Below are 26921 nucleotides of genomic sequence, written 5' to 3' on the forward strand. Positions count from 1 at the left end.
ATAGTGCCCAAAGAGCCCTTCATTTTGGTATAAACGGCCATTAAATGAAATCATGAATTTTTGAAGAATTTTGAAAACGGAAAATCTTGAAAATGAGCCGGCATCTTGTCTTGCTCAAGAAAAATCCTCCCGGCAGCATGTGGTTAATGGTATATTCCTTGTGCAAGTAGTCCAGAAGAACCTCCTTACATGGACTTGGCACATTTTGCGTGCCATGCGTGCACACAGCCTCTGAACCAATACGAATGGATTAAACTTGTTTCCAGGTGCCAGTGCGTTTTTATGCAGCAGGCATTAATAAATTTAATGCATGGTCACGTTGCTGTTGTTGAACAACAAATCTGTTTGAGGTATTTATGACTGGTTGATAAAGCACCCGCTGGCTGATTTGAAACACTTTTCCGGTGTCATATGAAATTTAGACTCTAATAACTGTTAGACCTTTTTTCTCTAAGTTGTTTAGTTGTACCAGATGAACGTTCACAATCTTCACTCACATTTGCGTAATGCTACCAGCGAGTCCAAATTTTGACAGTCCTAAATTAACAGCGCATTAGCTCACTTCATTCTGCGTCACCTCATGCAGAAAATACAACTTCACAGTTTGCAACATGCGCATGCCAACAGGAGATTGTCTCTAACTACTTATGAGAGGCACATGCAAAAAAAATGGCTAGAGGGGTGTTGGGAAAGCAGTGAATTAAAACTGGACAAAATCATTGGAAATTTATGATTGTTTTAAAGCTTGTTTTGACCTACTGACAAGTATTTATGAAAAGTACATGTATTTTTGAATAGGAATAAATATGTGTTTGGCCAAAACAAGCTCAGGTGAATAGACACTGATAATGTCCCTTGCTAAAAATTTATTCCTTTATTAGAAAGATGTTATTAATAACACATTTATGTTTTTATGTGTTTTTATTTTAAGCTAGGCTAGGTGGTGTATGGGAGTTTCAAGACTTCAGCAAAACTCATGCTAGAATTTAAGGCACACCAGTTGTGTTAGAACTGTTGAACAGTCACACAATCTCCCATTTTCACCTTGATTCTTTGTTTCCATGTTTGTTTACAACTACAACTTTCTAGTCCTCTACTCTTCTCCCCACAAAAGCAAAATTTCAAAGTGGAAATGGGATTCAAAGGAGTTCTCGGATTTTTCACCACCATCAAATAAAACAACAATGATGCACGCATTCCTCTTTCATTCTTTACCTAAACCACTTAATTATAATACCCTTGGATACTTCTCAAACTCCACTACAAAGTTGAAAGGTACAGAAAATTTTCATAAGAAATTGAAAATGAAATATTACTGTACATCTGTAACACAGAGAGATGCAAAACTACTTTGACAGTCCACAATATACATGTAGTTTACCATGATTAACGATATAATGTTAACAATACAGACTATTGTTTAAACTACTGTGCACTGTTAAGAAAGGGCCAAGAGTTCCTGAAAATCGTTGTAAAAGTGTTATAGTGTATCTCACTCCCCCCCCCAAAAAAAAGTGGTCTAGAACATCTGAAGTTATACAGTTGACGTGATTCTGTCCAGGCTTTGTAGGGTAGTCCTCTTGCAAGGCGCTTCTTCTGTTGCCCAGGGAAACCTCCTTTGTCCATACCCTGTGGAACAAAAGCACAGGCCTGCAAGATGGCAGCTGTGCAAACCCTCTATGCCAGTAAAAGCAAATTTTGGAGAAGAACTGATTTTATTTATCCCATAGTTAAGATTAAGCACAGTATCTACATATGCTATTTTTTATGTCGGTTCAAATACAAGTATACCAAGTGCATCATATCAAAGTTGAGACTTGCAAATTAACTTTATACGTATCCATGAATAAGGGCAGATCAAGGGGGTTAATAGGGGCATCAACCCCCCCCACCTGCCCCCTTAAAAAAAGAATGAAACTTTTCTCAGAAAATGAAAAGGTAAAGGGTTAGGTGTATTCCATTTCCCTTCCTTGAAAAAAACACGTAATGAGCCCCTACATATAGCCTCAACACTCAGAAAAGCCATAAGAGGTTACATTAAAATTCCAAAAGTTTTGCCCCCCCCCAAGTTTGGCCCCCTCAAAACTTGGGTTCAAGGGTTCTGTCCATGTCCATACACAAGTGCATGGCAGACACATGCAGCCGTCATCAGCTCAGCATTGAAGCAGACATTACACAGTTTGTGCATGTTAGTGTAGCAATCAGCTATCCAGAACATCAGTCTAAAGTCTACTAATTATATTAAAGTTTGTCTGGTCTACTGCAATAAATTTACAGGTATGACCATGGCAGTGTTGATTTTTTGGTGACTGCTCTATGTTCATTTCCACACAAAATATGGATGTATGGATAGTGAGTTGATTTTACAGAGATTTTTTTTCTTTCATGTCTCTTGAGGCAAATGTAATGATGTGGAGATACACTGGCTGGTCTACATTTTGTTCCACTCCCAATTTAACAGTGCAGACAAAATTTGCAGCTGCAAAGTTAATTCTTCCAAATCTTTTTTATTCCATCTTCACAACGGAATTCAGAGGTCCAGAGCTGACATTCTAGTTCCCTGTGCGTTGTAGGTCCTTTTTGTTTCATCTCCACAAAGAATGTTATGTGTGCTATCATGACAGCCTCGACTGGCGTCAACAAACTAAGGATCAAAGAATGCAATCTGTCCTCTGTTGTGTTGCAATTAATGGGCAGCTAAAATGACCATCAGTTTATGTGTCAAGTCCAGCCTGTTTACAATGCAGTGTGCCTTCAAACCTTAGACACCCAAATGAAATGCTGCAGCAGTGGCTTATCCTGTCGACTGCTTGCATTTGTAATCACTGCAGGGATACATCATGCAATCTTTTGAAGTTGTACAGGAAATTTTGTTACAATCCTCTTTCTTCATGTCCACTGGATGGGATTCTCTTCCAAAGTCCAGCAGTTTCACCTCCGCTCCTCCCTTGAAATACCTGCAGCATCACATAGAGGTTGTGACCCATTTCTGTAAAGCTCCTCCCAGTCAGGTGGAATGAAGCCTGGGCAAGATGAACAACACTGAGCCACTTTTTGCTGGTCACATGGGATTTACAGGTCCTGATTCGCTGTAATGTTTGCCTGTACTTTGCAGACTGCCCCAAGGAGGTCAGTGCAGAAGTAATCATGCCATTTACGGATTGGCTTGAACCTGGTGGGTATTCCCACACAAGCCTCCCCAAGTACTCCACTGGGCTGGTCGTCATCCCAATTCCTGTAGCCAACCTCAACTCCTCTGTCCCTGCACTCCCAGCTTCCCTCCGCAGTCAGAATGCAGTCGACCCACACTTCGCTTTTATCTGGAATCAAAGCCAGGATGAAATCATCCTCTGCCAGGGACCGCGGCATGGCCAGATGACCACCCAACTTTCTGCACTCGCTCCTGGCAGCCGACCACTCAAATGTGGCATTGGTCACCATGTAGCAAGAGTCGCCCCAACGATGCCATTGGGTTGGGCAGCAAATCCCCGAAGGTCTGCATCGAGCTAAGGCTTGGGGGATGAGAAAACTTGATAAAGCAGCAATGGTCCAAAGAACTGAAAAATGCATTATGCTGATGATGGGCACTTTTCTTCTCAAATCCTTACAAGCAATTTCAGTTAACAGGGGGCATGTCTGAGCAGAGAAAAATCACAAGTGCCAATATGCAAAGATATGCTTCCGTAGATTACAAAATTGTGCAAATCCAAGATGTTCTTATTTAGTCAAGCAAGGACTCCTATTTGCAGACTCCCTGATGAAGCAAGAAGTTTAGAAGTGCTGAAAATGGCAGCAGGAACACGTTGCAGGCAAAGAGTGCACAAGCCCTGGATGCATTGGTTTGGGCAGAGATGAGGAGCGGCAGATAGACTAGATATCAAATATGCATCATGTCCATTAGTTGTCAATAACCAAACAATGCTCCTCGCATGAAGGATGGAAATTATTTCACATTGGCTTTGCCCTTGTGATGCAGCCAATGCAATCATCAAGAATAAATTTTTTGGAACAAAACACTGATTAAGTGATTTGGCAGTGAAGGACAACAGCAGGCAGTGAATATTTTATTCCTTTGTGTGCATTTCAGATCTTGATGCATTATGAATGAAAGCTGCCACATGTAATAATGAATAAACTCTTGGAACAGAAAAAAGATGATAAATGACTACACATTTTATGACAAAGCAGGCAGTTAATTATTTCTTTCCTTTGTGTGTCTTTCTATTGTTGATGCATTACGAATGACAGCCCATCATTTTTATACACCAAATGAAATGTTCGCTAAGGCAACAGCTACATGTACAATGTAGGCTTCACTGTCACACCATTTCTGAGAGTATTGTGACTATCTTGTTGCTCAACGTCACAACATTAACATGTAAACAGAGAAGTGTAACAGGATAATTTTTTTGTTACTGGGATAAAAAAGGGCTGAAATTATTTGTGCAAGGAGAGCAACATGCGTAAATATACTAGACTACCTTATCTTTCAACTTTCACATACTGATTTTCTAAGACATGATTAAAATCATTCCTTGTGTAGCCTGGCAATGGAATTTGGAAAATACAATAAAAAAACCAGAGAGTTGAATTCAAGTTCTAGCATGTATATAAGAAATGCCTGCTACGTTATAAAATCAAACCTTGATCAACCGTTTACAAAGGCCTACCAAATGTGAACAGAATAAGTAGCTAAATATGAATAAACAATTTCTGTTAAAAGAAGTGATGCAGAATAATTTTTCTGATCGAATGAAACGGCTTCCATTTTTAATTGGGATTTGAATGGGCCTACATGCAAGTGTAATAGATAAGATTTGAAGCTTTGTATAACATATATATACAGTAGTACATGTAATGTTAAACAGAACAATTTCTTTTATATAAAATCCGTCATCTTGAACTGTCTAAGAAATAATTCCACTGTCGCCATCTTTCTGAACTGATGTCTAAGAAACACTATATACGGTAGCGCCGGCGGGTCCGGCTAGTGAGGGCGCCCGCTCGGACCAACATGGAGCTAGCTGGCTGCCCCAGCTGGTTTGCGAACGGCCCGCGGTTTTCCCGCCTCGCGCCAGTGCAGTTTCCGCTTGAACACTTCATGTCTAGAGCTTGTGTACGTGAAACAGTTTTGTTGACGTCGGGAAAATAAATAGAGGCTTCTTGCCCGGAACGGCGATTTGTGGTTGACTGTGTGCTTCTGTGACAGCGTCAGAGCCCAATAATTAGGACACGCTACAACTGGTGGCAGCAGCGAAACGCTGGATACAGGAAAAGCAGGTAAATTCTTTGCCTTTTCTGTGCAATGGAATTGGTGGATGATTTTGGTTGGGTGCCGGACGTGCTGGACAGCGGCAGCACAGGCCAGCGCGGGGCCCGCAGTCGGGGGCCCGGAAGGTGACGTGGAAGTTGCCTGAATTGGCGGGCGAGCTGGAGTCGTTCCTCGCGGGGAATCTGGAACAGTTATCCAGGAGCAAAGGGCGGAAATTTGAGGGTATCGAGTGCCTCGAGTTCGCGGCGTGGGAGCATTTTGGGTTCGGGCCCTAGGAGAATGCGGCCACGCCTGCGCAGTCCCCGGGCGACCAAAGTCGATGCGGCGAGAAAGGTGCGGTTCCGATTGGAGCACGACCATTTCAACCAGGTCGCTGAGGAGGGGGCGGGGAATCGCCCGGCGACATTCCCCCAACCCCTCACTAGTACACCCATCACCAGCGTCCGTGGGGCGCCCTCTGGCGGCAGGGGCACACTGGGAGAGGCGTTCCAGTCGGAGCACCCTCAGGGTGGGTCTGCAGCTGGGGGGTCCCGGCAGGAGCCAGTTGGAAGTTCATTCCTGACTTGTGGTAGCGTCGGGTGCCCACTCGTGGTACCGTCGTGGCCAAAAGAACATTCCTCTCGGAGCACAGCCGGGCGGCTGCCGCGGGGTTGGAGCCTCGACGCGAGATAGCTGAAGCTTGTAATACTGGTTATAGTATGGGGGCGCCCTCTTGCAGCGCCGCGGTGGCTCAGGGAGCATCCCTTCAGGGCGCTGCCGGGCTGTGGCAGCGGCCATGGGGGCGGGGCCCCGATGCGAATTGTTGGGAGCTAGCAAGCCCATGGCAGGTTTCAAGGTGCCCTCGCCCGCCGGGGACATGGCTGACGTGGCATACCGCATGGAACGCTGCGTGGCCACAGCCACAGTCATCGGGAAGGGGATTCGAGACGGGCTAGCTTGAGTTTGTGAGATAAATAGTAAGATGCGGACGCCCCCACGCAGCGAAACTGCGATGGGTGGCACGATTAGGGGCGGATCCCCGTACTGGGGGAGGCGATCAGAAGGACCAAAGACCGGTGCTACTTCCGGACCGGTATTACGGCAGCTCGTCCTGGGCGGATTTCCTTACGCACTTCGAGTGTGGCCACCGTCAATAGATGGAGTGAAGCTGAGAAGGCGGGGTACTTGGCCTCCCATCTGCGTGGACTGGCCCGAGGCATTCACCGACTTGTCGCCGCAGGCCCGGAGGGACTACATGAGCGTCCTGGAACACTTCGGGCGGCGGTTTGGAGTTGCTTCACAGGTGCAGCTCCATTGGGCTCAACTTTCCATGCAGGTGCACGGTTGGGGAGAGTCCCTAGAGGAACTGGGGAGGTCCATCCAGCGGTTAGTCCTCCGGAGTTACCCCACCTTACCCACGCAGGCACGTGAAGGTCTGGCAGTGGAGGCCTTCTGGAACGCCCTGGGGAACAAACAATTGCAGCGACATGTCTTCGCAAGGAAGGCCACGACCCTGGCAGAGGCGATTACCCTGGCCACTGAGATGGAGGCATTTTTGGAGTCCTATGCCTATCAGCGGAAGGGTAGGATCAGGGCCAAGGAGGTCCGGGTGGTCGAGGAACTCTCCGCAGGTACACCGGGCAAGGCAGGGGTGGCAGGTGGAGACCCACACTCGCCGGGCGCCCCCTCGCCGGTCCAGTGCTACGGGTGCCGCAAGTATGGGCATTTCCGCCGGGATTGCCCGCACGGGAAGGGGAAAGCCAGCGCCGTCCAGGGCCAGCTGCCGGCAGAGCCAGTCTTGACGGCACCGCCGGGGCCGGCCCCTGCGCCGCAGCCATTGGCGGCAGAAACAGGGCCAGCGGCTTGGGCCAACTACGCCACTGGCAAGACAGTGCGGGTGCTCCTAGACATGGGGGCGGCCGTAAGTCTTGCGTCGGCCAGGCGCTATTATGCACTTACCGGCGCCGACAGACCCAGATTGCAACCAGCTGGACTGACTCTACGGATGGCTGATGGTAGCCTGGTGCGAGTGCACGGAGTCGCCGACTTCAAACTTCAGCGGGGGGACCAATGCACCCTACACCATGGCGGATATCAAACCCGACGTCATTGTGGGGATAGACTTCCTGGCTAAACACCGCTGCAAGTGGAGGTGGAGTGACAACTCGCTCGTGGTTGAAGGCAAGCTGGTTCCCCTGGAGGGGCCGAGCTGCAAGCCGGTGGTACCACAGGTCCAGGTGGCCGAGAGCGTGATAATCCCTGCCGGGCATGAGGCAATCGTGGGAGGCTCCTCTCGGAAAAGTCTGCGGGGATCGTGCCCGCGGAGTGGGGATGGTGTACCCCAGCCTGGCGGCCACAAACCATTGCCGGGTGGCCGACGCGATGAGCCTTGTTGATACCAGTCAGGGGGCCGTGCCGGTACGAATATTCAACCCGACGGGAGACCCGGTTACAGTCTATAAGGGGAGTAGTCTGGCCATGTTCGCCCCCGTGGAAGAAGGCGCGGTGATCAACCCCGAGGAGAGTTCTCATTAGGTGGTTTCAGAGCCCTGCCCTACGGAAGGTTCCGTTTGGAGCCCCCAGGGCGGCTCAGCGGGCCACGGTTGCCAGGGAGGCTCCTCTCGGAGCTCGGGCAATAGTGTGCCCGCCCACCTGCAGGACCTCCTGGATCGGGGAGCCGCCCACCTGGACGGCAGGGAACGCGCACGGCTGGCATGCCTGCTGATAGAGTTCCAGGGTGCCTTCACCGGGCCGGATGGCAGGCTCGGCCAAATCGACTGGGTCCACCACCCAATCAACACAGGGACGACACTGCCCATCCGGCAACCTCCTCGGCGTGTTCCAATCCACAAGCGGTTGGAGGCCCACAGGCAGGTGGACCAGATGCTGGTGGATGGGGTAATTGAACCGTCGCACAGCCCGGGGTTTTCACCAGTGGTCCTGGTGCGGAAGAAAGACAGGTCTGTCCGCTTCTGCGTGGACTACCGGCAGGTCAATGCAGCCACCCTGAAGGATGCCTACCCCTTCCCTCTGGAAGTCCGCATGGCGGAGGATGATGAGAAGACTGCTTTTGGGATGCAGAGCAACCTCTACCAGTTTTCCGGTGGCAGGTGGCCGTCGTCTACCTGGATGACGTGATAGTTTGGGGGGGACCTTTGGGGAGCACTACCAGAGGCTGGTCACGGTGCTGGGGGGGTTCCAGACCGCCGGCCTCAAACTGAAACCCAAGAAATGTGACTTTTTCAAGACGGAGGTGTCCTTTTGGGCCACTCGGTGTCAGACGGATCCCGCTAAGGTCGCAGTGATCCATGGTTGGCCAAAGGTTGACGAATGTGACGCAGGTCCAGAGCTTCCTGGGCCTGGCGTCATATTATCGGCGGTTTATCGCCTGCTTCGCCAAGATTGCCCAGCTCCTTCATGCTTTGACCAACAAGAGCCAGAGGGAGTTTGTCTGGACAGATGCCCGCCAGACGGCATTCAAACACCTGCAGGTACCCTAGCTACGACACCAGTGTTGCGATATCCGGACCCAGGGAGGCGCTAAATCTTGGATACCGATGCCAGCAACTGCTCGATCGCGGCCGTCCTCTCCCAAGAGGGGGAGCACGGAGAGCAGGTTAGTGGATTCTGCTCCACACTAACTCCTGAATCTCCCTCTGTTTCTCTCCCCAGGATGGACAGGTTGGCCTGCCCCTACTGTCAGCGGGAATTCCGCCAGCTGACCAACTTGCGGTGACACCTGAGGTCAGCTTGTCCGGAGTTGTTTGCCGCCCCGCCCTATACTTGTGAGCAGGGGTGTGGCCGCTGCTTCTACTGCTCGGATCAGCACCACCGACGCTGCGACCACATCCTCGTCGGCCAGGTCCGGGAGGAGGATCCTGACATTCTGGAGGTCTTCGCCAGTGATGGGGAGTTGGGGGGGTGACAAGTTGCCAGCCCCCCCCCCCGCCTGCCCTCCGGAGGGAGCTGCCCGGACCCGCCCCCGGTCAGCTGCTGCGGGTGAGCCCTTGTCGCTGGTGCCCTCTCAGCGCTGAAGGCAGGGGTCGCGGAGCCGGTCAGATCGACGAGACCAGTCGGACTTGCTTTCCAGTGCGGCCCCGGGCCCTCGTGGCGGCCGCCGCAGCCGGAACCGCCCCCCTGCGTCACTCAGTAGAGACGGGGACGCACACTGAGGCAGCCCCTGCACTGAGCAGGGGCCACCGGAGTCTGCCCCCCGGCTCCTGGGTGACGTATGTGGGGGGGTCCCCTTGGGACTGGGGGTGCGAGCCACCTTGCAGGAGGAGCGGGCCACCAGAGATGCAGACACCATGATGGACCTGCCCCTCTGTGAGCATCACCACAGCCTTTGGTGGTTGGAGGTAGCCCCCGCTGGCCTGGACCGCCGGGGTCACCGCCAATTCCGGGATGGTTCACAGTTATGAAGTCCAGGGCCGGATGTTGTACACCTTCGGCAGTGAGCCATATGTGCAATACAGTGTTGACGCCGACAACACCGGGCAGCCGTCCCTGGGGGGCTTCTTACCCCCGGAAGCACCGCCTCCAACCCGGTAGCCAGAGCAAGTCCCGTGGCAGTTCTGGGACCAGCTGTTCCGGCGGTCGGAGGTCCAGCGGGAGCCCCCTCCACCACCCACCGGAGTCCGCCCCCCGGAGCAGCGAGGCTATGCCGGGCGGCACCATGGCGACCGGAGTCTCCTCCACATTGGACCCCTGAATCCCCCTCGTGGTAGCAGAGAAGACCTGTGGAACCATGTATTTGTTGCTTTGTTATTCCACTTCCCTGAAAGCTGCGCAGGGGCGACCGGGATGGCCTCGGGCTGGCCCGCCAGGTTGGACCGCCTTGTTCGGGGATGAACAACAGTCCTCGGATGGGGCGGTGTAGCGCTGGCGGGTCCGGCTGGTGGGGGCGCCAGCTTGGACCCGCGTGGAGCTAGCTGGCTGCCCCCGCTGGTATGCGAACGGCCCACAGTTTTCCCGCCTCGCACCTGTGCAGTCCCCGCCTAGACACCTCGTGTCTAGAGCTTGTGTACGTAAAACAGTTTTGTTGACGTCGGGAAAATAAACAGAGGTTTCTTGCCCGGATCGGCGATTTGTGGTTGACTGTGTGCTTCTGTGACAGCATCAGAGCCCAATAAGTAGGACATACTACAATAAAGTGTTTATCCATTTACCTATAGAGACAGACAATTCGGATTGGATGAGAGTCTGTCACTAAGATGAATTCAGTCCACTGTCTAAACGGCATTGAGAGTTGACATGCCTAGCTGTGACCGACACATTTTTGAAATTCAACTAATACTAGGTTTCATGTTTGCTGTAACAAATACAAGGTGATTGAATGGAAGTTTTGTTAATGTAGTTAAGTAAATAAAAGAGTGATGGGGCAGATTTATAAGTGTTTATTTCATTTTGGTTCACTGCATTTTTCACATCGTATCATCAAACATTTAAAACGGAGCTTCGACTGGCCAAAAGACGACAAATCATATTCAACATTTTCAAGAACTCTACATTTGATGTCACGCTGGCTGGCGTCAATGAAACATCCTAGCTCTCTCACAATAGCTGAGAGGGGCTAATAGCCTATTGTGGTGAAACAGGGTAGCTGCACAGACTTGTGTTTAGTCTGGGTCATTAATAATTCAGGCGCGTCTAATTCATGCATTAAACATGTGCACGGCAACCAATCAGAGGCGCGCATTATCTTAGGTCTGGGTGCTTGCTGCGTGGGTTGCCGGAATTTCTCAAGATGGCAGCGTGCTAACCAGAGTTCTGTTTCATGTTCTGAATTTCGAGTGAAAATCTGACGTACGACCGCTGGTGGTTGGGGATCTACCTCAAGTGTACCTGATGCGATCAATTAGTGTGGTGCTTGTTCTCAGTTGCCGGAGCTGCCAATTATGTCAGATCTCTTTGAAGATTGGGGAATTGTTAGACAGTCTTGTTTATTTAAGAAGTGGTAGATTATAGGGTTAGGGAACCCGTGTGAACCAGTTAATTGGGGAATTAGCGAAGCTTAGATTAGAAGGATTGTGTGCCGTTGTTCCATGCTTATTGGCATAGCGACGGTTGGTTGCAGTCCTGGTCTGGGAGCTTGCTTTCCTCGTTGAGGTTTACTGGGAGCAGGTTTCCGTTAGAGTCTGGTGAGGACTATTATAATCGACTTCTTAATCAACTTACCTGTGTTATTTCATAATAACTTGAAGTGGGTGAGGGTGATTTAAGTCACCTCAAACCTTTTGCAGTTTAGGAACTGTGTTGCTTTGTAAGGCAGTAGAGATTATTGTTGTATAAGTCTACCTTGTTGTATAAGTCTACCCTGTTGTGTTGGATAATTACGAAGATTGTATTTGCTTGTGTGGTCAAGACTTATCAGTTATAAACTATCGGTAGATTATTTATTTAGACTTGAGGGTTACCCTGATCACTGTGAGGGTTACCTGGTTATTGTGAGGGTTACCCTGATCGCTGTAAGGGTTACCCTGATCACTGTGAGGGTTATTCTGGTGTAGGTTAAGGATAAGGCTTATTAATCACGTTCGTGGTGCAGTTGACCACGTAAAACTACCTCCCCGTGAGGATAATTTTGTATATTGTTAATTGTTGTTGTATATAACGGATAACTGAGCTCTGACATTGAATAAACCAATCATATAATTGCCTTAGATATCACTGGTCACTGTGAGATTTAGTAAGTCCTGTATCACTTGTATTGACACTAAGTGTAATCTTTATTGACATTGGGATCAATTATCTAATCACAGAGCGGTGGTAAACTTCCACCAAACGAACAGCCCCTAAGGCATAGTCCACCGTTCATTAACTGATATCCCCCCTTGCGTTTGGATAGCCGCTCATTCTTGCGTAAGGTTTAATAAATATATTTGTGGGGTTAGGCCAGGTCAATTCTATCTCCGATCAGGCCAGTCTGCTGGTCTGCCACAAAAAGGTGTCACTATTCACAATGCCCACAAATTCAAGAAGGGCTTCTGTCAATTTGGCTTTAAATCCCTAAAATCCACATGAATACCACAGGGGCAGTTCTGTGAATCAAACTATAAGCCTCATGCTGCGGAGCGTTTCCACTGCCTTTCCATTCCCAATTCTTTCCATTTCCTTTTCAAAAATACAACACAATCTCCCCTTGTTGTCCACTAAGCCAATACTACTCCTTATTTCTCTAGCCTAATTTCCTTTCCACTGTTAAAATATTCCTTTCCTCAAACTGCAATTGCAATCTTATCACACAGCCCTCAGTCAATCTTCACTCTTCACAGGTCACTCTTCAAAGGTCTGCAGTGAGAAAATTGGCCTTCCGCAAATGTGCTACCAAAGTATGGCTGTCGCCAGGATTTTTCCAGGGGGGTCCTAGGGGGACAACACATTCATCAACAGCAAATTGCTTGACCATAAATGGTGCACCAGTGTCAATTCCAAGTTATTTTCAAGCAAGCTGATGATTTTCATCCCCTCTCCCTCTTTTGCATGTCTTTCGCTCTTTTTTCCCCACTTTTTGTTTCAATAAAAACAAAATTACTGACCCACCAAGTCTATTTCTAACCACTATTTAATTGTCATTCAAGTTATTGGAAACACAATTTTTTTGTCCTGATTACGGCAAACAAAAGTACCAGTTTACCTTTCTCTGGTCCAACTGTGAGTTATGAAGCAAAGCAGGTTGCATTGTGGGATACAGCTTCACCATGACACCAGTCTCCCTGTGAATAAACACAAAGCAAAATCTGAAACACAGGCTCGGTCACACAAGTTCTTGTTAATACTTTTGTTTATACATTCAGCACAGTGACATGTCAAGTGTATAAAAAATAAACATTCTATATAGAGTACCGAAGTCTGACATCACTTTGAACCAGGAAGTGCGGTGCAAACCAATAGATTACGCGTGTATGTTGGTTCACACACTGATTTTCGTGCTGATGCCTTTTGCACACATAACTTGCGTGACATATTTACTTCGGAACTCTATATGCAAATAATCTCAAATACACTATCTGAACCACCTAATACACAAGGGTGGAAACCAGAACCAAATTTTGCACTTTGCACAGAGATTCCTTTATTTTTATGCAGTCAAGAAAACCAGTGAAAACACTCATTCTACGCTTGCTTTGGGTTGATGGTTTCCTTTCACTCATCTACTTCCTCATGCTACGAATCACTCTAACCCCAAAACGCCTCTAAAACTGTTTTCCAGAAAGAGGATTAAGCTTTTGTGGACCCAGCTTAGTCCACACAACGTTGCACAACCGGCATTATGTGGACCTCTTTATTCGCAGACCCAAAATAAATATCCATGTATACTGGCTGCTTAGTATTGGCAATTACACGTACACTCGTGCTGAAATATACTTGTTGTCAGAACCAACACGTTACGGGCCACATTTTTGTATCCACAATTATGGTCTTAAATTTCCTGACAAAAGAAGCTGTCCCCTAAATGTGGTAACGGCCTGGGTACGCTCACCTGACTTCTGTGATTGTGGCAACATAGATAGCACCAAAGTCAAGCTGTGGCTCTTTCTGTGAATGGAGGACAAAAATCCACCAAGAAAATTAAGGCAAAGGTTTAGTGCATCCATCCTCTGATGCTGTCTTCCAGGCATTCTATAATCACTCTCCCTCCTCATCAGATACATGAAAAACTTCTACATGTGGGACCATCAACCAACTCTTTATGGAGCATGAATCCCATGTGAGACCAGCAGATGTCACTGCATGATCATCCTACAGAGTTCTGACATGTGGCAAACACTAGTATGATTTCCTATACCAGGGGACAACGCATTGTGTTTCCTAGCAGTCCTAGGACATGAAACTCTGCCATAGACTACGCACAGGCACTTTGGGACTGATTTGATCAGAAGAGAAGGGGGAAAATAGCTGTGGGATCTTTGTAATCATCATCATTGATAGGATTCTGACCCCAGATGACTTCCTGACAAGCGACATTTAGTGTGAATTCAGAGACTACGAATCTCACATCTTCCTGCAGCAGTTGTTCTATTTTCTCCTTGGCTTCGTCCATGGCGCTGGGCGTCGGCGCAAAGATGGAAAAGTTACTCTCGTCCAGCTGTGTGACTGTCACACCTGAGAGGGAACGGTAAAACTCTCAATAAATACTTGTTGAATGCAGGGCCATGGGGATACAGCATTTCCATTTTGATGCTGGAATTAACAAAGTAAAATAAAAGCGCATTACATTTCATCACGCAAAAGCCAAAACAAACCTAATATGGCCCTTTTGCATCTGATACACTCATATCACACTTGCCTGGTACCAACACACTCATTCGCATTAATTTCCCATGTACTGAACACCCACTGAAGCTGGAGTTTTGACAATTTCACTGGATGTCCCTCTTAATTTCGCCACAGACAACCCTGACCCCAGAACCCCTAACACTATATGGAGAGAAGGAAAACATTGTGTGCACAGTGTGAAACAATCTTCGAAACCCCGCAATATGTGGACCTGTTTCGTTCTCCCCTCCACACGGGTTATGGCAAATGAACTGAAATTCTTGATCCATTAGTCATGGGGATTCCACTCCTACTGAACCATAGTTATTATGGGAATACATCAGTATGGGAATACACATCCTGTTGATCTAGTCCAAAATTTTCAAACAGCTGAGTCACACGCACACATGGATCACTGGAGCAGAAATCTGTCCTGCTGGCTTTGACAGTGGGACATAAAAAACAGATCAACAGCCATGACAACAGTGAACAATTTCAGTGTACAGGTATCTGGGTGTTTCATTCCTGATTGTAATCATTCAAACAGATAATTTCCACCATCATTTCACACTATACCATTTGATATTTTACACAAAAGCTTTTGTACATAAATCTGATGAATGTTCCTTTCCATCCCTTCAGTGTTATTACACGGTGGGAATACTGGAAGGTTGGATCAGTAAATTCTTGTCAACAATATAAATGAATGCAATTACCTAAACTGATTGTGCAATAAGAATTTTAATTCATGAGATAGAAATTGTGCGAGGTTCCTGTCAGTTTTAAAAAGTGCTTGTGTTCCAGTGCTCAGTGCTTTCAAATTTCATATTCCAAACAGACAAGAATGGTACACCAGCACATCTTGTCAGTGTTCCTGTTGTCAGAAATCCAGCTGATCATGTTTATCCATTACATCCATTGTCAAGACCACAGAGATGCACAGGGAGCCTTAATTTAGTTTCATTAATTCACTGAGCATGAGTGCATAGAATCATACAGTCCACACATTCCCATCCTAGTAAAAATACAGAAAAGCCATGACAGGACAGCTGCCCAAAATGAGAGTGCAAATCGGACAAGGCACAATTCAACTTAAGTGGGCTTCAAGTGGACTGGTGTTGAGGCTAGTATGAAGCAACCTTCTTACCACTGTGCATGGGTATGAATCAACTAGTTTTAAGTTGACCTGGATACAATTTCATACAGATTGATCTTTGCACAAGGTGACTAAAACAAGTGCAGTATATCTGCAACTGGGTTCATATCAGCTACTTACCTGTTTCTGCCCTTAGCTTCTTCAGGTTATAACCTCCAGGACCAACAAACTTTGACCTTCTAGCGACAGGGACTTCAAGGTTTTCTGAAATACACACAATTATCACATAGGATGGCCTTGTTGATCATGTGCAATAAACCAGGATTTTGTAGAGTATTTCTCCATGGATCACCTTAGGAGCCTAGATTTACTAGGTAGATCAGTCATTACGGGCAATTTACAATACAGTGCACCACCAAGGGGCTGCCACAGGGAGGCCATTTTCAAGTTAAAGGTTGACAAAAGCATGGCCAACTCGCCGGAATTTGCATTGGATCAAACATCACTGGGCAACCTGACGAAATTTTGTTATCTATCAGGGCATTCCTTATCTCTAAAGACAACCACCTTGTTTTATTAACACTGATGCTCAAAAGCTCTTTCTAATCTTCGTCCCAGACAATCATTCGGACTAAGTCAAGTTCCCCGTGCACAGCACAGCTGATGCATACAAGTGAAAAAGACCTGTCCATGGAACCTCTTGGTGGCGCACTAAATTGTGTACCACCCATATTGTTGCACAGCATGAGATACATCTACATCTAAATGCTCCAAAGTGGGTGTTGCCCACAGGACCCCTTCAAAAAAGACCCATTTCAATAAAGTCAGTTGTGCATACTTCCACAACATCTTTCGTTTCTACTCGGCATGAACCAGCCTCTCTACCTGTGACAGGGCTGTTTTCCTTGCGGCTATCTCTGGATTTCTTCAGAGCGGTTGCCATGATCGTTAAAATCTCACTCTTTCCAGCTGTCGCCTGTTGAATGGCTTCAACGATGATCTTCATAGGGACTGGCAACTTCAGATCAGTCTAACAGGCACAGAAAAGACAAATTCATCACATTTCCCTTCTTTTTTCTAATTTATAACCCATTAAAATGGTTACCAAGACCATTAACCACTTCATGCTGGGTGGAAGTTGCATATGCAGGATGAGTTTCCAGGCAATTTTCAAGAATTTCCATATTCAAAATTCTGCACAAATTCATAACTTCATTTACTGGATGCTAACACCTACACAAATGACTGTCAGGTGGCTACTCTAATGTGACAGGCAACCTCCATTGACACCGGGTATTGCAGCCAAGCCTACCGCCCAGTAAAGACAGCCCACATTGTGCGGGTGTTGTGTAGCTTCCTTTGTTCCTGAAATTGGCCCAGCGCATTGCTGAATGGCAGTGATGTCTTTTCAAATTTGGCCAGATTGGCATGCAGCATACTGTATCGCTCATCACTGCAGTGCTGGAGCACTTTTGTAGCCGTTGATAATCCGCGGGTGCTGAATGCCGCAAACAGTGGTATACTATTTCAAAACTATGACCGATTACCTCCGCTAATGCCAGCACTTTGTGCCGATTTCCCAGCTGCAGGTCTTTTGTTCCAAGTACAGTCTTTTGTTACAAGGCCGAGCTCCTTTGTCCCATTTCAGGCACCCCGGCTACACATACAAACCCGAGGCCTCTGGTACTGGGAAACCCAGTACGGAGTGGTTACAAATCCAAGGCAACTGTTCCAAACAAAGTTTTAATGCAGCAAGTTCCTTACAAATATGGCTGACGTGTATCAGGAGCCTGAAATCAGTGCTCCACTTGGCTTTAGTGACCATCGGTGTATATTTTTTTTCCCTTGTGAGCGAGTCCTGCCCCCAAACAAAAAATTGAGATGAGCAGTAAGACCCATGCCTGACAGTAAAATTAGGCAGTATGGGTCCTGGATCTTGCAGCATGATTGGTCAGAAGAGTATGCAGCCGAAGACATGAATGATAAATGCACAGTTTTCTATGACACAATCCACACCTGTCTTATCCTGTTCTTTCCAATGAGAACTGTTACAGTGCATCGTACTAATAAGGAATGAATCACGCCCAACATCAAACGACTCATTTTGAAGCATCAGGCGGCATATTGTAGCGCCAGCGGGTCCGGCCAGTGGGGGCGCCAGCTCGGACCCGCATGGAGTTGGCTGGCTGCCCCCGCTGGTATGCAAACAGCCCGCGGTTTTCCCACCTCGCACCTGCGCAGTCCCTGCGGAGAGGCGCCATGTTTCGAGCTTGTCTAAAACACATTGTTGTTAACGCTAGAGAAATAAAACAGAGATTTCTTGACCAGAACGCCGATCTGTGGCTGTGTGTGTCTATATTAGCGTCAGAGCCCAATCTGTAGGACACACTACAACTGGTGGCAGCGGCGAGACGCTGGATAGCTGTAAAAAAACAGGTAAACTCTTCGCCTTTTCTGTGTCATGGAATGGGTGGATGATTTGGGCGGCAGCACCGGCCAGTGCGGGGCCTCGTGGTCGGGGGCCCAGACTGCGAAGGCGACGTGGGACTCACCTGGGTTGGCGGGCGAGCTGGAGACATTCCTCGCGGGGAATCTGGAACAGGAGCGGGAGGTGGAAATTCGAGGGTATCGAGTGCGTAGAGAGCGCGGCGTGGCACAATCTTGGCTTAGGTCCCCTGGAGAATGCAGCCAAGTCTGCGTAGTCCTTGGGCGACTTCCCCCCTCCCAAAGTCGATGGGGCAAGGAAAGTGCCGTTCCGATTGGAGCACAACCATTTTCCCGGTCTCTGAGGAGGGGGCGGGGCATCCCAGGCGACATCCTCCCAACCCCTCGCTAGTACACCCATCGCACGCATCCGCGGGGTGCCCTCTGGCAGCAGGGACACACTGGGAAAGGCGTTCCAGTCGGAGCCCCATTAGGGTGGGTCGGTAGCTGGGGGGTCCTAGCGGGGGCCGGTTGGAAGTTCATTCATGTCTTGTGGTAGTGTCGGGGCGCCCTCTCGCGGTACCGTCGTGGCCGAGAGATTGTTCCTCCCGGAGCACGGCCGGGCGGCTGCCGTGGGGTAGGAGCCTCGGTGCAAGGTAGCTGAAGCTTGTAATACTAGCCATATTACAGGGGCGCCCTCTTGCGGCGCCACGAAGGCTAAGGAAGCGTCCCTCTCGGAGCACGGTCAGACCCGTGACAGGTTTCGGGGCACCCTCGCATACCGGGGACGTGGCTGGTGTGGCGTAACGCCTGGAGTGCTGCGAGGCCGCGGCCACGGTCGTCAGGAGGGGGGCGAGACGAGCTAGCTGGAGTTTGTGAGATAAATAGCGAGATGCGGACGCTCCCGCGTGGCAAAACTGCGATGGGTGGCACGGTTAGGGCGGATCCCTGCGCAGGGATCTGCACGCATCTGTATAAGGCAGATCCGCCTCGGATCCGCGTGCAAACTTATGAGGCGGATCCCCACCCGGGGATCCACACGCATCTATATGAGGCGAATCCCCATCGGATCCACGCACAGATGCGCGAGGTGGACCCCCTTGGATCCGCGCTCAAACTCACGAGGCAGATCCCCGCTTGAGGATCCGAACGCGCCTGTATGAGGCGGAACCCCCCTCGGATCCGCACACATGCTCATGAGGCGGAACCCCCCTTGGATCCGCACACATGCTCATGAGGCGGGTCCCCACTCAGGGATCCACACACGTCTGTGCAAGGCGGATCCCCCTCGGATCCACGCACAGACGCACATGGCCGATCCCCCTTGGATCTACGCGCAGACACACGAGGCGGATCCCAAACCGGGGATATACACATGCCTGGTTGAGGCAGATCCCCAACTGGGGATACGCACACGCCTGGTTGAGGCGGATCCCCCCGGATCCAAACACAGACATACGAAGCAGATCCCCGAGTGGGGGCAGCCGATCAGAAGGATCGAAGACCGGAGCTACTTCCGGACCAGTATGACGGAAGCTCGTCCTGGGCGGATAACATTACGTGCTTCAAGAGTGTGGCCACCGTCAATAGACGGAGCGAGGCCGAGAAGGCGGGGTACTTGGCCTCCCATCAGCGGGGACTGGCTCCGGAGGCATTCACCGACTTATCGCCGGAGGCCCGGAAGGACTACGTGGAACACTTCGAGCAGCGGTTTGGAGTTGCTTCACAGGTGCCGCTCCATCGGGCTCAACTTTCCATGCGGGTGCGCCAGTCGGGGACAGTCCCTAGAGAAACTGGGGAGGTCCATCCGACGGTTAGTCCTCCGGAGTTACCCCACCTTACCCACGCAGGTGCGTGAAGATCTGGCAGTGGAGGCCTTCCGGAATTCCCTGGGGGACGAACAATTGCAGCGCCATGTCTTCGCCTGGAAGGCCACGACCCTGACAGAGGCGATTACCCTGCCCCCTGAGATGAAGGCCTTTTTGAAGTCCCAGGCCCATCAGCGGAAGGGTCAGATCGGGGCCAAGGAGGTTCGGGTGGTCAGGAACCCTCCGCAGGTACGCCAGGCAAGGTGGGGGTGGCAGGTGGGGATCCACCCTCGCCTGGCGCCCCCTCACGGGTCCAGTGCTATGGGTGCCACGAGTATGGATATTTCCGCCAGGATTGCCCGTGCGGAAAGGGGAAGGGCGGCGCCGTCCAAGGCCGGCCGCTGGCAGAGCCAGTCTTGACGGCGCTGCCGAAGTTGGCCCCTGCGCCGTGTTTGTTGGTGGCAGAAACAGGGCCAGCGGCCCGACACAGGGAGACACCGGTAGCACCGGCAAACCGGGCCAACTACGCCACTAGCAAGCTGGACTGACTCTGCGGATGGCTGATGGTAGCCAGATGCAAGCGCACGGAGTCACCGACTTCAAACTCCAGCTGGGGGACGAGTGCACCCTACACACCTACACCGTGGCGGACATCGAACCTGACGTCATTGTGGGGATAGACTTCCTGGCTAAACACCGCTGCAAGTGGAGGTGGAGCGACAACTCACTTGTGGTTGACGGCAAGCTAGTTCCCCTGGAGGGGCCGAGCTGCAAGCCGGTGGTGGCACGGGTCCAAGTGGCCAAGAGGCAATCGTGACTGGGAAAGTCTGCAGAGATCGTGCCCGCGGAGTGGGGATGGTGTACCCCAGCCTGGCGGCCACAGACCATTGACAGGTGGCCGTCGCGACGGGCCTTGTGGATAGTCTGGGGGCCGTGGCGGTGCCGAGTATTCAACCCGACGGGAGACCCGGTTACAGTCTATAAGGGGAGTCGTCAGGCCATGTTCACCCCCGTGGAAGAAGGCGCGGTGATCGACCCCGAGGAGAGTTCTCAACAGGTGGTTCCAGAGCCCTGCCCCACAGAAAGTTCCGTTTGGAACACCGAGGGCGGCCCAGTGGGCCACGGTTGCCAGGGAGGCTCTTCTCGGAGCTCGGGCGATAGTGTAGATAACATAGACGCACTCAAGAGAGCCAGGTGGTTCAACACCCTGGACTTGGCCAGCGGGTACTGGCAGGTCCGCATAGCGGAGGATGACAAGGAAAAGACAGCTTTCGGGACACAGAGCGGCCTCTACCAGTTTACCGTGATGCCCTCCGAGCTCTGTAACGCTCCAGCCACCTTCGAGCATCTGATGGAGCGCGTCCTGCGGGGTCTCCAGAGGCAAGTGGCCATCGTCTACCTCGATGACGTGATAGTTTGGGGGCGGACCTTTGAGGAGCACTACCAGAGGCTGGCCATGGCACTGGGGTGGTTCCAGACCATCGGCCTCAAACTGAAACCCAAGAAATGTGACTTTTTCAAGACGGAGGGTGTCCTTTCTGGGCCACTTGGTGTCGGCGGAGGGGGTGCGGACAGACCCCACTAAGGTCGCAGTGATCCGTGGTTGGCCAGGGCCGACGAACGTGACGCAGGTCCAGAGTTTCCTGGGCCTGATGTCAAATTATTGGCGGTTTATTGCCTGCTTTGCCAAGATCACCCAGCCCCTCCATGCTTTGACCAACAAGAGCCAGAAGGAGTTTGTGTGGACCGATGCCTGCCAGACGGCGTTTGAACACCTGCACGATGCCCCAGCTACGGCGCCGGTGTTGCGATATCTGGACCCAGGAAGGCGCTATATCTTGGATATCAATGCCAGCAACTGCACGATCGGGGCCATTCTCTCCCAGGAGGGGGAGCAAGGAGAGCGGGTAGTATTTTATGGGAGTCGGGTCCTGACCAAGGCGGAGAGGAACTATTGCAAGACAAGGAAGGAGCTCCTGGCGGTCGTGCACTTAGTGCACTATTTTAAGCACTACCTGTTGGGGAAACGCTTCTTGTTGAGGACAGACCACGGCTCGCTGTGCTGGCTCTTTAATTTCAAAGAGCCAGAGGGGCAGACAGCCAGATGGCTGCAGAGGCTGGGGTGCTACGAGTTTGACATAGAACACCAAGCAGGGCGGAAACACATCAATGCCGACGCCGTCTCTTGGATACCCTGCGGCCTGTGCAGGCGTTCCCAAGAGGTTGACCAAGAATGTTACACGGTGCCGGCCCCTCTGGCGGATTCGGACCCCCCTCGGAGCCGGCCGCCAGAGGCGGAGGACGAGTCCCTGGTTGCGACAGCCGACATGGACGGAGAGGAGGATGACTCAATTTTGGATGGGTTTCCCGAGGTCTGGGACCTGAGCAATCTAGCTCAGGAGCAGCAGGACAACCCGGAGCTGGGACCGGTCCGCCAGTGGCTGGTGGCGGGGAGCGACCGGCCTGAATGGGAGGACATCTCCGACCTCAGCGCCGGGGTCAAAAGCTGGTGGTCCAGATGGGACAACCTGCACCTATTCCGAGGGGTCTTGCAAGTGAAGTGGGCAAGGGCCGACGGGGGGCCCCCACCTGGAAGATCGCCGTCCCGCAGGCCAGGGTGCCAGAGGTTCTACTTCTTGCCCACAACCACCGAACTGCTGGACACCTCGGGGTCGCTCGGACCGTGGCCCGACTCAGGCAGGCTCCTGTGTATTGGAGGGAAATGAGACGGCAGGCTGAGGAGTGGTGCCAGAAGTGTCAATACCTAGTGGGGGCCCCCATGGAGCGGATCACCATTGACCTTACCGGATGCCTGCCCCGAACCAAGGCCGGAAACACCAGCATAATGGTAACGGCGGACTATTTCACGAAGTGGGTGGAGGCGTTTCCCCTTCGGATCAGACGGCCGAGACTGTGGCCAAGACCCTGGTGGAGCAGGTGATCACGCGCTTCGGGACACCCCTCGAGATCCACACGGATCAAGGGCGGGAGTTCGAGGTGGGCCTGTTCCGCGGGGTCTGCCAGCTGTTGGGCATCCACAACACCAGGACGACTCCATTCCGCCCCCAGTCCAACAGCATGGTCGAACGGTTCAATCGAACCATGAAGACCATGCTGAGCTTGTTTGTGGCTGAGAATCAGGACGCCTGGGACGAACATCTTCCCTACGTCCTGATGGCCTACCATTCCTCCCAGCACGATAGCACCAGGCTCACCCCGAACATGCTCCTGCTCGGGAGGGAGGTGGGACTTCCCCTGGATGTCGTTGTGGGATCACCGGAGGAACGGACGGAGACTACCGAGGCACTAAATTACGTCGACGAGCTGAGAGCAAAGCTCACGTGAGCCCACAAGTTTGCCCGGCGACACCTGAGGCGGACTCAGAGCTACCAGAAGCAGCAGTACGACCGTCGCACCCAGGAGGGCAGGTTCGAGCCCCATGGTAGCGGAGAAGACCCTCGGAACCCACCAGACTTGTACTTGTTGCTTTGTTCCACTCCTTGTAAGCTGCTCAGGGGTGACCGGGATGGCCTCAGGCTGGCCCACCAGGTTGCACCGCCTCGTTCGGGGACAAACAAGAGTCCTCGGAGGGGGCGGTGTAGCGCCGGCAGGTCCGGCCGGTGGAGGCGCCAGCTCGGACCCGCATGGAGTTGGCTGGCTGCCCCCGCTGGTATTCGAACGGCCAATGGTTTTCCAGCCTTGCGCCTGCACGAGGAGAGGCACCATGTTTAGAACTTGTCTAAAACATATTGTGGTTAACGCTAGAGAAATAAAACAGATTTCTTGCCCAGATTGGCAATGTGTGGCTGTGTGTGTGTCTATATTAGTGTCGGAGCACAATCTGTAGGACACGCTACAATATTATCAAAGCAATGTGTTACGGTGACATTTGAGAAACAAGGTTCAACATGATATAAAACGAGCCAAGGCCACCACTTCTGCAAAGGGGTCGCGGTCAACACCATCCAGGTGGAGGATGCGGACATGCTGGATGTCCATGCTAGCGACACTGAGCTGGACGGGGACCCCAAGCTTCGGGGAAGCTCGCCCTCGCAACCACGCCTGGTCCCGGGAGGAGACCTTCAGACGCCTCACCCCCAACCGGAGCCGCCCGGGAGGAGCCGCTCCACAAGGAGACAGGAGAGGCAGAGGCGACGGTGCCACCAAAAGCGGCCGGGGGGCCGTGACCACGTGGCTCCACCTCCCAACCAGGCCTGCCATGCACCATTGGCCCGGAGCCCCAATGCAGCCGGGTCCCCTTCCCGGCAGTGTCCGAAGGAAGACGGAGTGCAGACCGACTCCTGGTGTCCTCCAACGTTCCCATTCCACCGTGGTGTGGGAACTGTGAGCATCTGCCTCCGGGTACTACAGTGATGCTGCCAACGGGGCCCGGATGTGCTTGGGCGACGTGGCGACCCTACAACCCTGCGACGCTACCCGGGACGGGAATGCCCACCCCTCTTTGCGAGCACCTGCATAGCGAGTGGAGACTGGAGCAGACGCCAATAGGGGTTGACGAGCTTGGACACCGCCTGACGAGAACCCTGATCACCAACATATAGAAGTGCCTGGGTGCATGCTCAGCACCTACGATGGGCAGCAGTATGGCCAATTCTTTGTCGATCCTTCCATGGCCACCCAGCCTTCTGTAGGAGGGATCCTGCCACCCAGGGCTCCCCCACCACCACGCTACCCCGAGTAGGTCCCAGCTGGGTTCTGGGAGGCCCTTTTCTGGCAGACGGAAGTCCAGCGCCAGCTGCCACCCCGTGCCCCATCAGGAAGGTTCGCCAGTAAGGGAACATCGAGACAACAGCTTCCCACCATCGCTTTCACCCTTTGTTTTCCAAGTAGCGGTTTTCCCTTGTTGTTCTAAACTCATTGTTCTAAACCATTTCTTGACGTGTTTTTTTTTTTAGGTTGCTCTAAAATTATCGTGAGCTGTACGGGCGCGGTGGGGACCTGTCTCCTGGTTGTGCCGGCTGCCGGCGTCCACCGCCTTGTTCGGGGGCTAACAAGGGTCCTCGGGGGGGGGGGGCGGTGTGGCACCGGGGGCTGGCTGGTCGAGTGGGGCGCCAGTCTAACGGCGCCCTTGCTGGACCAACCGGGAGACCACGCCACGCCAGCGCTGAGAGGCTTCTTTAGGCGGCCTCGAGAGTTGTGTTTTGTTGCGAGTCTTCAGACGGGCGAGTTTTGATTGTGTTGCAAAATAAACAGGTTTTGCCCTCGTAACCAATGTTCTGAGCCTAGTGTGCTTTCTTGCCTCTATGTGGAACCCCCAGACCGTCGGAGAGTTACAGAATTTTGAAAACAGAAAAAAAGATAATTATCCCGCCCGAGCATCATCAACATTGATAACTGCCACCGGTGCAAAGTGGTTAAACGTAAACAATCCAATCACATATTTATTCCCTTATTTATTCATATACACAAAGCCACATTTAGCCCTCTTTCTTATAATTCTGATTGCAGTTTTGTCTCAAACTTACCTCTGCATTATCCTGACCTCATCCTCATGTTATTGCCTTATTTTCCTTTAAAAATCTGGGTGAAAAACTTTGAATATAATCTTATGCCTATTCCCTCTTCAAAAATTAGAGGAGCACACATTCTCACCTTCCATCTCCCTCCTCCCAACATATATATCGACATTAATAGTTGCAAAATGTGTCTGAAGAAAATGTCTATCTGACCCCATTTGTAAGCCTAGAGAATTCAGAGAAACAACATCCAATGAAACTATTACGCACCCAGAGACCCTAATATTGATCTTCTTTAGTGTAATAAAAGCACAATCATTTTTATTCGATCTGATAGACACAAGAGACTATAAACTTTTCGGGAGAGGGGGGCTGTTACTACGAAGTACTAGGACAAGCTATCCCAACACAACGTTTATAGACATTACCTGCAGCGCTGTTACGCCTTTTTTGGTTCCAGCCATTTTGAAATCCATATCACCCATGTAATCCTCAATACCCTGTGACATGAAAAGACCCCAAAGAAGTCGTTCAATAACACATTTATTTAATGAGAGTTACTCGTAAACATCTCTGACATTGTACTCTAATCCGGACAGGGCATTTACGTACTTGTTTACATTGTAAGATTTGGTGAACAAAGCATTTGACAGTGTCACAAAAGAGTAAATGTCTCATAGCTTCAAACTATACTCATGATTAACATGTTCTACTTGTGCAGCATTCTGCTCCCAGTTTTGCAAGTAAATGCCAATAGGTTTACATCTAGCTTAAGATTATGCAATTCTCTGACGAGCATGACATGTAAGCTTTACACGGGCAACTATGGAAGAAACTTCAGACACACTTAATCATTTGTGAATATTACACCATCACAAAACACCCGGTACCAGACACTCCAACAATTCACACAACTTTATCTTGCATTAAATGCTCAAAACAGCAGACCTGTTTGATTTTCACATACCATCTTAAGTTCAATACACACTCCAAACCTTTTAATACTGTATGTCTACATGTATACACTTCAAATATCTGTCTAAAAAAAAAACCCTTAATTAATATAAAGGGGAATTTATATTGCCTGTACTTAAAAACGCCTCTGTGTTTTAGTATAGGCAATATATATCTGTGATCTTTTTTTTATACCGCCATTCGGTAAAAGGGGGGACATACCCTATCTACATCCAAGCATCAACAGTCAAAAGTTGGGAACCTTTCATCCCAACATCCCACGCAAACCTCATTCAAAAAGTGAGAAGATATCCACAAACCCTAGGGTCAAAATGGCTGACACAGCCACCATACACCCACATGCCCCTAATCAAACAAGTGGGGTGAGGAGGGGATATACCTATCCCTGAACAACCTAACACTCATTTCAACCCATTTATATCCCTCAGGCTAAGGGTGCTCACCAGCAGGTCTGTTAAAAGTTTGTAGTCAGTGATACTGTGTGGATCGTCCGGTTCGGTGGCTGCTACTAGGCCTATTGCTACGCCGGCTACGGGGCTGCTGATGGGAACTCCTATGAGAAAGCACAACAGACTCCAATGAAGTAGACCTCTCTTCCTCTCAACCTCTGTGCTGCACACACAAGGATGGCT

At 50.6% G+C, this 26921-nt stretch overlaps 1 protein-coding gene across 3 annotated transcripts in view; it reads right to left on the reverse strand.

Moving 5' to 3' along the window:
• Positions 1 to 26921, reverse strand: part of pnpt1 (polyribonucleotide nucleotidyltransferase 1) — a 50619-nt gene that overhangs the window by 5410 nt on the left and 18288 nt on the right. Inside the window, exons 18-25 of one of the 3 annotated variants that reach the window (XM_087136397.1) lie at positions 26733 to 26842; positions 25743 to 25814; positions 16491 to 16635; positions 15786 to 15869; positions 14250 to 14356; positions 13734 to 13789; positions 12888 to 12966; positions 852 to 10419 (exon numbers count right to left, since the gene is read on the reverse strand). In XM_087136397.1, coding sequence (XP_086992523.1) covers positions 10408 to 10419; positions 12888 to 12966; positions 13734 to 13789; positions 14250 to 14356; positions 15786 to 15869; positions 16491 to 16635; positions 25743 to 25814; positions 26733 to 26842 — 665 coding nt within the window. In that variant the 3' untranslated portion in view covers positions 852 to 10407. Of the gene's footprint in view, positions 1 to 851; positions 10420 to 10536; positions 12617 to 12887; positions 12967 to 13733; positions 13790 to 14249; positions 14357 to 15785; positions 15870 to 16490; positions 16636 to 25742; positions 25815 to 26732; positions 26843 to 26921 lie in introns of those variants that run through there. The other 2 variants (XM_087136351.1, XM_022235254.2) reach the window with 2 other exon arrangements.

Source organism: Acanthaster planci, linkage group LG01 (genome assembly GCF_054643075.1).
Source record: "Acanthaster planci isolate LZ-2023a linkage group LG01, COTS_SCS, whole genome shotgun sequence".
Classification (NCBI taxonomy): Eukaryota; Metazoa; Echinodermata; class Asteroidea; order Valvatida; family Acanthasteridae; genus Acanthaster; species Acanthaster planci.